The sequence below is a fragment of the Drosophila virilis genome, chromosome 6 (assembly GCF_030788295.1).
Source record: "Drosophila virilis strain 15010-1051.87 chromosome 6, Dvir_AGI_RSII-ME, whole genome shotgun sequence".
NCBI classification, from domain to species: domain Eukaryota; kingdom Metazoa; phylum Arthropoda; class Insecta; order Diptera; family Drosophilidae; genus Drosophila; species Drosophila virilis.
In genome coordinates this window covers 1432501-1447173 of record NC_091548.1, presented here as the reverse complement: position 1 = coordinate 1447173, position 14673 = coordinate 1432501, and the positions used below count along the sequence as shown (strand labels likewise).

Below are 14673 nucleotides of genomic sequence, written 5' to 3'. Positions count from 1 at the left end.
CCTGCGTACTTGAGAACACTCTGTTAGCAACCACTTTGTAAAATTGTTTATTTTGAATGATTCATTGAGCTAAGTCCTATATTACAAATGTCTTAATGACCCTCTCTAGGCACAGTACTGAGTACACTGGGAGCAACTTCATTAAAATGTTTGTTGAACTTAACTTTAACAAGGACCCTTATGCATGCAACTAAATTGAAAATTGAATTGAAGGCTTATTTTACTGTAATCATCTGCAGCAGTATAGCTGCTTAAAAATGACTCTTTGAAAACATATATATATACAAGAGTTATGTATCCATACAGACATTTACACATTTGGGTCTCAACGTTAACATTGATATTGGTATTTCAAACAAGCCTCGCTTTTTCTCGAAATACGCCACAAATCGTTTGTGACTCTGGTATTTTGGCATAATGAGGAGATATTAATAGATATATGAGCGACAGAAAAATACTTCACAGCTACCCAAAAATAAAAGAAATAAGGAAGCACAGGAGATAAAGCTTCGTTTTTGTTATTCACATTATATTTAGCATGCGACCTTTAAATCCTTTTTAATTGTTTAATTATTGCGTAAAATGTTTCAATAGAAAACAAAATGAACAATTGGTACTGAATAACTCCCATTAGCTCCCAGGTAACTCTGACTTAATTTCATATTGTTTTTGGCTTCGTCAGTTAATAGGTATTGGGTCTAAGATACTTCCTAATGTGTTCCTTTTCTATGCATTTGTGGAACGTAATAAAATGAAATTCCAGACTAATGGGAATATATCTAAAGTATTTTTATTAAGTTTATGGCTAGTTTTATTTGTGTTCAAGGGCCTTAAAGCTTAGAGGTAAATGTTTTTTCACTTTGTTATATTTTACAAATAAAACTAATTTTAATTTTTTTTTTTTTTGCTCAAATTTATATTATTCAATCACACCAATTACTGATGATTGGTGGAATCCTTGGGCGGAAATATACATATGCACTTTTCTACAACCTTCATGCTTAAATCAGTGATGTAAAGTATTTATTGAAAGATATGTAAATTCGATTTTTGGGTCTCCGAAGTGCTGGCTTGATATGAAAGATTCGGTTGAGTACTTTTTTGAGGCATGAAAGCTGTTTTTTTTTTTTTTAAATTAGTTTTCCACTGTAAATCCACTGTACTTGCACTTAAGCCCAAGGCGAGTAAAAGCAAGACGCAAAAAACTGCTGTTTTCCCGATCCATGCGAATTAATGGCAGCAGCGGGATTGGCACCTCCAGAGGATGCCACGCCACTGGCCGCTGCAGCATAGTTATAGCTCATGTGTGCGTAGGAAGGCATAGCAGGTGAAATACTCTCGCTCCCAAATCCCGAACCATGACCCACCCCATGAACTGAGCCGCCACTATTCATTAGACTTGGACTACAAGTAGCTTGGCGAGCCTCCATGCTGTGATGATGGCCAGAGGGAATATGATTCGCAGCTGTGCTCGCTGGTGGCGGGGGCGGCAAACTGTAAGCCGAAAGAGATTCGTATCCGGTTGCATTGTTGCTGGCCACAGTTCCGGACGCAGCATGTGGATTGGATTGGAGTGGACTGCTGCTGACGCCAGCACTGTCATTTGTGGCACTTCCCACACCAACAAGCTGATGTGGTGGTATTGGCGGAGGCCGCAGAGGCATGTGGCACGGATACATGGATGGCGGTGTCAGATCTCTTTGTTGCATAACTGGCGAAGGAGGTGCCAACGAACCCACTGTTGGATGGCCGAAGTTTGGTATCGAGGACACAGATCTAATCAAATGCAAGAACCGAATTAATGCATTAGCATATAATATAACATATTAGTTAACTTACCCGTAACCTTCACTCATTGATATCGCATTGTGGTGCATATTCGAATACATTGCGCTCATCGAACTGCTGAAGCCACTGTTGAAGTTGAGGCGCGGTGAAATGGACGGGACGAGTGTGTGAGGAGGAACGTGATGATGGTGCTGATGCCGTTGGTCAGCAATTCCTAGCCCTGGTGAACATGCATTGCCTATGTCATGCGTTCCAGATCGAATATGAGCACCTCCTGAGGCTGTGTGGTGTGCATCCGTAGTTTCAGACCCGCCAGTTGGCGTTGCTATTGGATTCGGCGATGCTAAGCCATTCAGTCCACCTACAAGTCAAATATAATAGGAAAATTAAAAAATTCGATTAAAATATATAACTTTAAGCGTATCCCCGAGGTTACGTAAGTTCGAGACTCCCAACTAGGTATGGGTAGACACAGATCCTAAATTAACAAACTGTCCTTTTTTTTTTGTTTTTAATGCATTCCCTCGTTTCCCACATAATTGTGAAATTTCACTTTTATTTACAACGCAGTCAGTATAATATTGTGGTTTATATACAGACAGACGAACTTGAACTTAATCGACTCAGCTTGTCGACCTAATCAACAACACATAAGCTCCATGGCCCATTTCATTGGGTACAGGGTATAATAAAACTGATGAGTTATAACCTAAGTTTGGGTACAAAACTTACTTCCTGCAGAGCCGGCCAATAGTGAAGAGCAACCGCCTAGGCTATTGGGACTGTCAGTTAAAGATGTTGTTGCCGAGGTCGACGATGATGTTCCATTTGTGCCAGTTGAGTTTGGCGTTCGCCGCTGATTTCGTAATTTCTCTTCACGACGCCACTTGGCTCGTCGGTTCGAAAACCAGACTTGAATCCTTGCCTCGGGCAAACCTATCTTTCCAGCCAATCGTTCGCGGGCAAAGACGTCCGGATAATGTGTTCTTTCAAACTCTAAGAACATTAAAGGATATATGATATTAACGTCAAAGCTTCATCGATGGAAAATGCGGATTTAATATTTTGTAGGCGAAGTTTTATGTTTAATCTGATTGATAAGAACATAATGAATAAGTGTTCCGGCTTTTTTTTAATTTTACCCGCATCTGTGGTAAATTGGCGGGACCTTTGGATCGGCTTCAAATTTATTTTCAAAGATCTTTGTGAAATTTATTTAATACGTTTTTCACTTAATCCACTTTTGATCACTTATTCAATAGTTGATTTCCAAATATCTATGTACAAAATATGACTAGATGTTAAGCTCAAGATAGTTCGTATAGATTTATTTTGTTTGCGGTCGGAATGTGGGTGAAAAATATATATCTCAAATTTGAAGCAGTAAACTTGCCGCTAACACGGCCGGGAAACACCCGCTAGAATATATCATATATAATTGAAACGGCTCAGTAATGGCAAATGTGCTCTTCCATTAGAACACTCTGCACCAGGTCTTACCTTTAACATTAATATTAAAATATATATACCTTTTTCTAGACTGTCAATCTGGTCATTTGTAAATGATGTTCGGTTCCTTTGCAATTTTCTTTTTAAAATTAATCTAGCCTGATCATCTTCACTCGTTCCTATGTTGGAGGCACCACCATTTGAGTTATCTCCTTCGCCTGAACCAGTTTCGTCTGATTGGTGTCCATCGAGCTCTAAAATTCAATCATCGTATTAATAAAAGTATTTCATTTTAAGTAAGAACTTTGTAGTGTAACGTGCTAGACTACAAAATTCCTCCTTTGATAATACAATACTTTGTAACTCAAAATGTAAATGCCAAAATGCAGGGAAGTTTTTGATTTAATAGTGAAATATTACTTCAGATCATACAGTTTAAAGTGGTATTTAAGAAAAGTGTCTTATTCTTATCTATTTGTTGAATACGTTGTATTACTATGATTTAAAATATGTTAAAAACAGATTAAATGTTTGCACTGCTATTTAATATTTAAGATAGATATCCTTATACTTCATGCACAATTTTTGCACTTTTAAAAATTGACATCGATTGGACAATAAACACAGAATATTTTTGAGTCTTAAGCATGCATATGTTTCATTTACATATATACTGAATGTACATAACACCTGTGATATGTATAATGTGCATAATGCATTTATAACCAGTAATGAATCGACTGCAAATCAGAGAATTAATACGACACGAAGTCCTGCTTCAAACCACATCCACATCTAAGAGACCGCTGGCCGCAACATTTGGATCTCAGCTTGTCACTTTTGATATACCAAAGGTGTGTGTGTGTGTGTGTGTGCGTGTGTTTGTGTAACTGGCACTGAATGTGAGTGAATGTGACAGAGCAAATAGATGCTGATAGCTCTGAGACATGCCGCAGGTCCGGACTTAGGTCCAGTCCAGAGCACACGTCACTTGCCTAGCAAACTGCAATGTGCTGACAGGCAACAACAGCAACAATAACGAAAATCAGCCATAAACAACAACAAAACCCAGAGCAAGGGGAATGAGGCATTAAGATAGCCATAAGAGCAACAAAGCCTCGAAAGCAGAAGATACGACGGTTGGGCGAGGAGTTGGATGGCAGGGGAGGTCGCGACAGAGCAACAGAGCGACACTCTTTCACAGTTAAATACGTTAGAGACAAACGAGATAAGGCCCAAAATGTGTAGGATGAGGTTTTTCAGATACCGATTTTATAAATATATATTTTTGCTTTCTATTTATGCACCCCATCAACACATCTCCCCCTCTAACCATATCACCGCCCGCACTCCCTCAACCACTGTCACCGCCGCCACCCCCACGGGTTTGGCGTTTAATGAAGTGTCATCGCCTGTAAAATGAGTCTGCAAATCGCATTAAAGCAACTACTCGGTTAAGGGTAAACTTGTCAAGCACGACAGCAATTCCCGTTGCGCTGCCGCTACCGTTGCCGTTGCCGTTGCCGTTGCCGTTGCCGTTGCCAGAGGCTGCGGATTATACGGGGCTACAGTTACAGTTACTTCTTCTGACACACCCAAACAGTTAAGGCAAACACGCGGTTGAACTTTGGGCACAGATTTTGTTTTCAAAACTTAGGCGTATGTCGTTAAACTAATTAGATATTTGGTAAATGTCTGCGAAGGTAAAACATTGGTAAGCATTTAAACTACCTATTTATCAAATTTTTATACCCTGCACCTAATGGCAAATAGTGCCTGATTAGCTGATATCCAAAGCCGAGCGGTCATCAGAAACATTCCAAGGATATATTCATACATACATTTACAGAACTATTTAGAATACTTTTTGGATCAGTGTATACTATGCGCGAAACTGCCAAGCAAACTTGATGCATGCTTTTATGCTTATTATATTCCACTTGCGCTCAAATCCTAACCGGTTCTTAAATTAAAACTTTAAATTTAAACTCTACAATATCCCATTTCATGCATGGCGAAAATCCGGCTTCAATGCTTCTAGCCTAGCTATCCCCGCCTCCACCCCATAGTTATAATCAAATAAATAAATAAATTGGAACTACCCACCAATTCGCATTTGGTATTGGTAGAAGAAGGTTTAAGCTATCCCCTAGTGGGGCACTCCTGACTAGAGCACTCTTACTTGTATTTCTTAAATATTAATATAGATGTCAGTGACGTGCTTATCACATGTGTTGCCTTAACTCATATAAAATAAAACAAGTAAGAGTTTCTAGTCGGGAGCTCCCTACTAGGGGATACCCTGAACCCTCTTCCTTCAACATCAAATGCATATATATATATTTTATTTTAGAAGCTATATGTCAAGTTTGGTGACTCTAGCTCTTATCATTTACCAAAATTGCCAAACAAAAACAGGATATCGATATCGATTTTTATCGATTGCTTGGAAACGGAGTAAGTTATCGATTATCGGAAATAAACTCGATCTACGCAGGAACTAGGAGCACCTACATCTAAAATTTCAATTCTCTAGCTCTTAAAGGTTGTGAGATCCTTGCGTTCATACATACGGACAGACGGACATGGCTAGATCGACTCGGCTATTGGTGCTGATCTAGAATATATATATATTTATGGGGTCGGAGATGCTTCCATCTGCCTGTTACATACATTTGGATTTTGTACAAATACAATATACCCTTATACCAAAGACAATATAAACACAGTGTTTATATTGTCTTTGCCTATACCCATTTTTAATGGGTTCAGGGTATAAAAATTAAAAACCCGGAGTTCAATACCGATCTATATCGATTTTAAACTGTACCAGTTTTTTTTTAAGTAAAGCAAATTCGTACTGTACGAAAAGTAGGAGAACCTATATTTAAGTCCTTAATTCTTATAGGATCCTGGATCGTCGCGTTCAAGCAAGATCGAATCGGATATTGATGCTAACTAAAAGTATACGCACTTAATGCGTTCCTTGTGCTTCCACAAATGTAGTCAACAAATGTACCACAAATGTAGTCAAATCAATTATTCCCTTTTTACCCATTTTCAATTAGAAGGTAATCGGCTGGAAAAAATGCTTTTATCCAACAGTTTTCCAGAAATTTACAAAAGTTTAAAAATTGTCTTCATTTACTTTTCATAGAAAGTTTGGAAAAGATGTTTAAATTCGATCGGACTTTGACTTACATTTTCCACCTAGACAGGTTTGATTTCCGGAAAAATGAATCAAATGAATTTGATGAACGAAACCAAATTTCTTTACAACATCTTGTAATTCATGGCAATTCACCGCCAGCCGAAAGGCATTATTGTCAAAAAGGCTTTTAATGATTTCATTATAGCTCTAAGCCCTGAGATAGATGCGCTCGTAAGAGCTACACATAGACCGTAGGATATCAATAGATGCACTGAATTTTGAATGTAGATCAACAATTTAAATCATTATGGGCTTGTAGATGCCTCTTACAGTCTTCTAAATATATTTCTACTTTTTCCAATTGTACGAGAACAGGGTACTGATCTCTTTATGTAGATCAAAATTTGAATCATTATGGGTTTGTAGATACCTCTTACACACTTTAAAAAATATATTGCAACAAATCAATATACTCGTTTTTCCCATTCTACGAGTACAGGAAATATTTATAAGAGCAGCCTTCGCCATGAATCAATTTTGCCCAATATACGCACGATTGACTTAGAATATCTTTTGGATGTCGCTTATGTTAATGCTCGCTAGCGATTTTTACATGCTTGCCTCACCGATATGGCTAACCTTTCTCCTCAGCACTGTGATTGTGTTTTATGTTTCAGTCTGTATCGCCGACAATTCGATAAGGGCAAACCTGGTGTGCGTGCGTAAATAGAACAGGCACGTGACACAGAGTCCAGGGCTTGATTGGCTTTGCCAGACTGTCTGTTCTGTTGTCTCTATTCGAAGTTAAATGCGACCTTCCCCTAAACTTAGAGATATTGCGTAGTGAATGTAGACTACCAGCTCACTCATGTATGTACATACATCTCTATATAAAACTATTTGTCCTGACTGACTGATTGGTGCTCAATGCACAGCCCAAACCGTAAGAGCTAGAAAGCTACATTTTCTCTGTAGTTAATTTATGTGATGAAGGTGCACGTTTAGACGGTTTCGGAAAACTCCACCCGCAAGTATGAAAAAATCGCGAGAAACGTTTGTATAAAACTTTTTTGTTTACCATCCGATCTATTTAATAAAATTCTTTGTTTAAATTCGTTTGAGGGGTGTTTCACACGTTTCCAAAAATGTATTCTTCTTTGGTGGAAATGGGAACCAAATTGATGGATGACGTTTCGCCCTCAAATTCATCTTCAAGGATATATGTATATGGAAAATCATTCGAGACGTGTTTCACATTTTTCGCAAAATCTAAACGCCCTCGGTAGAAACGCGATTCAAATATTTTTTTGGGCGAAGTGTTAAGTGTTGTTCGATTTGCTTCAAACTTATTTTCCAATCGCTATATAGGAACTTAATGAATACATGTTTCAGCGATTTGGGAAATTCTACCCGCAACAGTGGTAAATTGGAGGAAAACATTTGTATGAAAGTTGTTTGATTACCGTCCGATCAGTTTCAAAATCATATTCAACGTTTTTTGAGAACTTTCATTTTATACATGCCACGGACAAGGCCGGGCTATACCCGCATATAAAATAAATACAGTTTTCTCAAAACAATTCCCAGTCTCAATTAGAATATATTGCTCTATTCTCTTACTTTTGGCCTGCATGTTACATTGACAGCAACATCTACGGATCTGCAGGGTATTACCTATCTAGTCTAGAACATTATTATCTAATAAACTATCTATCTTCAGTGTCTATCAAGGCTTCCAATACAAATTTAATATATTTAATAAATATCATTTAGTTTACCATACAATATTTTATATTAGCAAGTATTCGACAAATAAAAAGATCGCACTTCACCCTATATGTAAGAAACTTCCTTTGATATTATCAGAATATATTATATGATTGGGGGTCTTACTTACCCTTTTTGAGCATTACATCGTCTGCGGAATTGGTGCAGTTGCCCAAACGAGCGCTTGGGCCCCCAATATTGATGAGATCACTTGGTGGAGTCAACGGATGTCCCGGAACCAGACCTGAAGCAGCGGTCAGGCCACCGTTTCCATAGCCGGTCACAGAGATGACACCTGGAGACGAAACCAATTCGCTGCCATTCAGAGGAGCTGCATACCAGGACCCAGTGGGGTAATGTCGAGTGGGCCAACTCTGCTGCTGTTGATGCCCATGGCCATGGGTGTGGATCGGGTGGCTCGAATGGGAGTGCGGACTGAAGTTGCTGGGCACACTCGTCATGAGCTGCCCGTGAGTGACTGGAGGCGCCCCTGTGGTTGATATAGCCGAATCCAGCGTCGAGGCTTGTTGAGTGTTCAGCATGCGTATCTTCTCATAAATCGACTCCTGCTCGCTGCCCTCGCCAGAATTGCTGGCACCTCCACTCTCCGATGAGTTCAAAGGTGTCGCAGTTTGTATCAGATCGTTTGTGGAGCTCGGCCCCACCCCATTCGCTCCACTTACGCTGTTACCATTACTACTACTATTACCATTATTGCTACTGCCATTGCCGCTAGCTGCTGCATGGCTTGGGTTTGGGTTTGGATTGGGATTGGGATTGGAGCTGCTTGTTCCAGTATTTTGCTGCTCCTTTTGTGCTGCTAAGTTCCTCAGTACTCTGTTTATTGACGATACCTTAAAGCATACAAATCACCAACAATCCAAAAAGGTTAGATATGAATTATATTTTATAGTAGTTATTTCGTGCGTTTCTCCACAAAATTAAAATATTTATTACAATTCAATATACAGAGGTAAGTGAGCTACTGCTCAATTAATGTTCTTTTCAGGGTATGTGATTGAATGCCTGGCTTAGGTAGGGAATGTATAAAATGCTGTAAAAGTACTTTTTGCTAGGGCAAGTGGAACCTGGTTAAAAGATAGTTCCTAGTCGTGTTGTTATGTCCAGAAGCCATTGAAAATGTGTATAAATTCGATATTGACAATAGGAAGCATCGCCGAGCACATTAAGTACATATATTGTTGGTCAGCATCATTAACCGAGTCTTCCTCTGTTAGTCTGTCTGAACTATAAGGGCTTGAGTTTTTAAATTTTGAACGTAGGTCCTCATAGTGCAGATGGAGTTTTCAACGACAACTTTCCATCAAAATCGATGAAATTTTCGTATGTAGACTCTCGTATAATATAGTTTTTGGATACCTCTCCCTGTTGTCCCTAAAATTTGGTAATAAATGGTCTTTGGCATTTAAGCACATGATGATGCCATACATATGGACTTCAAAATTCGGCAAGATCGGAAGCTAAATCATTTTCGATAGTATGGGTCGTAAGCTGGGTATTTTTGGCTTTGTGTAGAAGGAAGCTAGAATGTTTGTGCAGCAGCTCCGCGCGGGGAATCTCCTATTCGGGCATTTCCGACTAGAGCAAGCTTACTTGTTTATTATTATTTTAAGGCAGTGCCTGCGCATGACAGCGCTTTTGAAATGAATTCAAAAGGCAACAGCAAAAGCAAAAGCAAAATCGTACGAAAGAAAGAACAAACGCTCAAAACATATAAATGAGCGAGTGAGAACAACAGGGAAAAGTGCAGTTGAGTGGAAAAATTAGGCAGAAATGTCCTTTCGGGGGAACGAAAGCGAATGCTTGTATAAAAACTTATTTTTGAAAAAATAAAAATGAACGCCATCCCCGAAAGCATCGCATATATATATATATATAAATATAAATATATATATAATATATGTACCCTTCATATATACCTATATATGCGTTCAAATATCCTTACTACGGCAGGTATACATATGTAAATGTACATAACTTGTTATGTACATAAGGGATTGAGTTCAAGTTTCATATATGTTTACCTAACAGAGGATCCTCACACATAAAATGTGCATATATGTTGGCTAACATTATTTGGTGACTTGTAGCGCTTAAAAAAATCAAAGTACATATTAATTAAACTGGCCCGAATTTATTAAATAAATTTTATTAAGAGCAACAAAAGGTTTAATTTGAACGAATGCATCATAGAAAATACAAATTCTTTAAAGACATTATGAACATTCTTTCGCCAAAAATTGATAAAAATGCCTGTATGACAGGGCTTACAAATTCTATAATTCTTTTGTGAGGTTTCAATTAGCTAAAAAAATTGTCTTTAAGTTAAACTCTCCCTTTGAAAATACAAACGGATAACGAAAAAAAATGTTAACTATTTGCTGGGTTACATGGAAACCTGTACGTTTAATAACAGCATTTATTTTAATAAATAACTTGTGAGCCGTTATTTTTTCGAATCGACATAGTTGTTATTAATAAAACAAAACTTCAATCTTTGTTTTTGTACTTTCTGGCGCCGGCCTTATACTGTCCTCCTTCGCGGGCATATAGTTAAGCTCCAGGACTCTCGGAACAAATTAGAGCATGCGGCAACATGCAGCATGTAACTGGCAAACACTACGCTTTCACCCCTCAATGATTTTGTTACGAGCCGGGTTCCGGATCCTGGTCCCTTCCAAGCGGTCGATTCAGTTTCTGTTTCTATTGCCAGCATAAAAGGAAAAATGTGATTTCCCCTCTCGCGTGAATTTCAACGCCTAACGCTTTGCGGTGACGGGCTGGGCTGTATTTATTTAATATTGTACGTTTTCATACTTTTTCTAGCACTGATTTCCCTTTTTGTCGCTTAATGTGCATAAAAGATTTTCCCTTCCATTTGAATGAGCACATTTTCCACACAACTGTCAATGAGGAAAAGTACAACGCAGGCCATCGGCATCGCTGTCACAATTCATTTTGCTCCTTTGCTTCTTTCCTTTTTGGCATACTTAATAAACAATAAAAAAATGGTAATGCTAACTAGATGTAAGAAAGGCAAAAAAATGGCGTCAAGAATATAAAAGAAAAGTTCAAATAGCGGAGAAAATGGCATATAATAATGTGATGCTTAAATTATTAAAAAAATACTCGAAATTTGGCATCAATTTTGGCTAAAGTCTTAAAGCACTTTCATACGTCAATGAGAAAGATAAAGTCAAAATATAACAATAAGACAGGATAAAATAAATTAAACTATAATAAGTTTTGATTGATTAGCCTACGGGAAATCTTAAAAACATTTGTTTTTATACTATGAACCTATCGTATAATTGTTTAATGGTATAATGGGTTTTTGCAAATCCATCTAACAGACCGACGGAGGCTTGTCCGACCCCAGATGAAGTATATATATTCTTGATACGTCTGCATAAATTCTTTGAAATTAAAAATATATACATTCGCGCGTACCAAATGCAAAGCTTCAGTTTTCCCAGATATCGAATAAATACGGTTTTAAGGCATTATTTTTTTTACACGTTACACAAATAGTATAACAGCTAGATAGACCATATTTGATGTTTAAGTATACAATAATATTATGAATCTAGATTTCATATATATGCACATAACACCCGAAGATAAACTTACACTTGGTATGTTGTCATTTGTGCACACGCTCTCCTGCAATAATCTATCTCTGATTTCCCAGGCAAATATGCTGGGGCATTCCCGTTTGTATTGCGAGATTTTGCTAACGACCTCTGCGGTGGCTACTCGTGGCTTAGAGCCTCCAATCGCACGTGGTCGAATACTTCCTGTTTCGTAATATCTGGAATTAATTGTAAGCAAAACATTTATGCAATTAAAAATTTCTTAAATACTTAATTAATAATATATATCACTAACATGTTAAATGTGAACAATTAGTTACCTAACAGCTTACCAGCAGCCTGTCGAAGCTACAACCCAAATCGTTCTACCCCTTTCCACAATCGTATTACCCTCCAGGCCAAAAAATGCATTCGGATATATATAGACGAGTCTACGCTAGAGAACTAGATGGGAAGCGGACTCCTTGCCTCATTTAACTACTTCTGTAAAAGCTATCGCGTTGAGGAAGGGGTAGAGACAGCGTCTCAGCTACTCTGTGCTCTCCCAATTTGTAAAACTAGATTCCGTTTTCTTGTTATCTATTTGCTTTTGGACCCAAGCAAAGGTCCAAAAGAATTCTAGGCTTAATCCGTACCTCGGAGTGGAGCTAAGTTCCCAATAAAATCCCCAAAACACAATGGACCAATCATAGTCCAAATGAGTCCGGCAAACTTCCCTCGCCTAGTGCACTTTCCCAAACTTGCAAAAGCTTAAGATCCTTAATTCATCCTTAGGCTTAGATTTTTGTATATACACATATATATGTAAGTAAACAATCCCCACCAGCCCAAATTATATTTATATCTCGCAATATATGGAGTTAGTGAAAGGCATGTATACGGTACTCACCTGCCTAAAATTTTACTAACACATCCATTGGAAACTTGAAGGATCCGAGAAATATCACATGGTCGAGCTCCGGAGTGAGCAAGCTCAACGATTTTCTGGCGAGTCGAGTCAGGTAATGGTCTTCCTCCAACAAAGACTCCACCCAATTGATTTACCCCGCTGTGACCTGAAATGTTCAATGTAGATATTGTATTGTAAATCAACCGATATACTGATTTGTATACAGTTTAAGTTGTTGAATGTTCCCGACTAAGGGATACCGTGTACCTACTACATGTATGTATTCATACCTATGTAGGCTGGCTTTGCTGACAGTTTCTTTACTTAACTCTTTTAAATAGTGTATTCTGCTGCATTGCATTTAAATATGTGCGTGTACTGAAACTTAAGCAAACATAAAATAAGTAAGAGGTTCTAGTCGGGAGCTCCCAACTAGGGGTACCCTGAACCCTCTTCCTGCAACATCAAATGCATATATATATATTCTGCTTTAGAAGCTATATGTCAAGTTTGGTGACCCTAGCTCTTATTATTTACCAAATTAGCCCAAAAACAGAATATTGATATTGATATCGATATTTTTATCGATTGCTTGGAAACGGAGTAAGTTATCGATTATCGGAAACAAACTCGATCTGCGTAGGCACTAGGAGCACCTACATCTAAAATTTCAATTTTCTAGCTCTTATACGTTCTGAGGTCCTTGCGTTCATACATACGGACAGACGGACAGACAGACAGACAGACAGACGGACATGGCTAGATCGACTTGGTGCAGATCAAGAATATATATACTTTATGGGGTCGGAGATGCTTCCTTCTGCCTGTTACATACATTTGGATTTTGCACAAATACAATATACCCTTATACCCATTTTTAATGGGTTCAGGGTATAAAAAAAGTTCCTTTTGCAGGGTTCGTATTTGCAATTGACCGTATTACTTGCTGATGACTCTACTCAACAATAAAAATAGCTTCCCAGGTAGGCCTCGAGCTCGCGACATACCTCAACGCTTGCTATGCCCCTACTCAACAGCCACACCAATACAAAGTATTATAGAGAAAAAAACCAACTTAAATAGCATTACACAAAAAAGTCGCAATTACAATGTTTTACCGATCTTAATGAAATGTTCTACACTATATCTTATTGTGCCATATAATATTTGTGTATTCTCAAAAAGACAATTGCATTAAAATTGTGGCTAAGATTGGTTGGCAATATAAGTTGGGTTCTTAACTTGATTTATAGATCTGCGGTGTTAGCGGGGAGGTGTCAATAGGTATAAAATCAACATATCAAGTTTGGTGACTCTAACTCTTAATATTTACCCAATTTACTAAAAAAACAGAATGTCGAATGGACGGACAGGGAGACGGACATAGCTAGATCGACCCGGCTATTGATGCAGATCAAGAATATATATACTTTAGGAGTTGGAGATGCTCTCTTCTGCCTGTTGCACATATTAACATTTGCACAAAAGCATGATACCCCTTTTACCCATTTTTAATGGGTTCAGGGTAAAAAAAAAAACTGAAATATATCTAAATATGGAGTCCTCTGTAAGAAAATTTCTTATTGACAATGAGATTACCCTAAAAATATATACTGTAATATGTATTCATATAAATATATATATATATATTTAAAAATAATATGTTTCCCACCTGCTTGCCACTTAAAGTCAAATTTAGTTTCTACACGATTTACTTTCCATTGGACAAAAATTAGTTTTGGCACGCTCTTAAAGTGTCAAGATGAATACGGTCTTTTGGGCACTGAGTACTTTTGTTTGGTAACAACCCAGTTTGGTTGTTTGAGATTGAAGAGCTCTATCTATTAGACAAGGCACAGATAAGAACTGAAACAAACGCGGAAATGATACATAACAAAAAAGAAGATAATGAAATCAAGCGGTCAACCAAAAAGATTTTGAAAAAAGGTCGCACTCGTCAAGTCGACCATGGATTTGAAACAAATTTCCTAGTATTGATTGTGGGATAATCCCCA

The 14673-nt window shown here is 37.9% G+C and overlaps 1 protein-coding gene across 3 annotated transcripts in view; it reads right to left on the bottom strand.

Annotated features, from left to right (window-relative positions):
- Positions 1-304: 304 nt before the first annotated feature.
- Positions 305-14673, bottom strand: part of ey (eyeless) — a 21760-nt gene continuing 7391 nt past the window's right edge. For 2 of the 3 annotated variants that reach the window (XM_002059708.4, XM_032434243.2), the window contains 7 exons: positions 12659-12824; positions 11807-11987; positions 8286-9009; positions 3318-3491; positions 2521-2784; positions 1840-2149; positions 305-1776 (listed from right to left, as the gene is read on the bottom strand). In XM_002059708.4, the coding sequence (XP_002059744.1) occupies positions 1170-1776; positions 1840-2149; positions 2521-2784; positions 3318-3491; positions 8286-9009; positions 11807-11987; positions 12659-12824 (2426 nt within the window). In that variant the 3' untranslated portion in view covers positions 305-1169. The remainder of the gene's footprint in view (positions 1777-1839; positions 2150-2520; positions 2785-3317; positions 3492-8285; positions 9010-11806; positions 11988-12658; positions 12825-14673) is intronic. The other variant, XM_015168533.3, reaches the window with a different exon arrangement.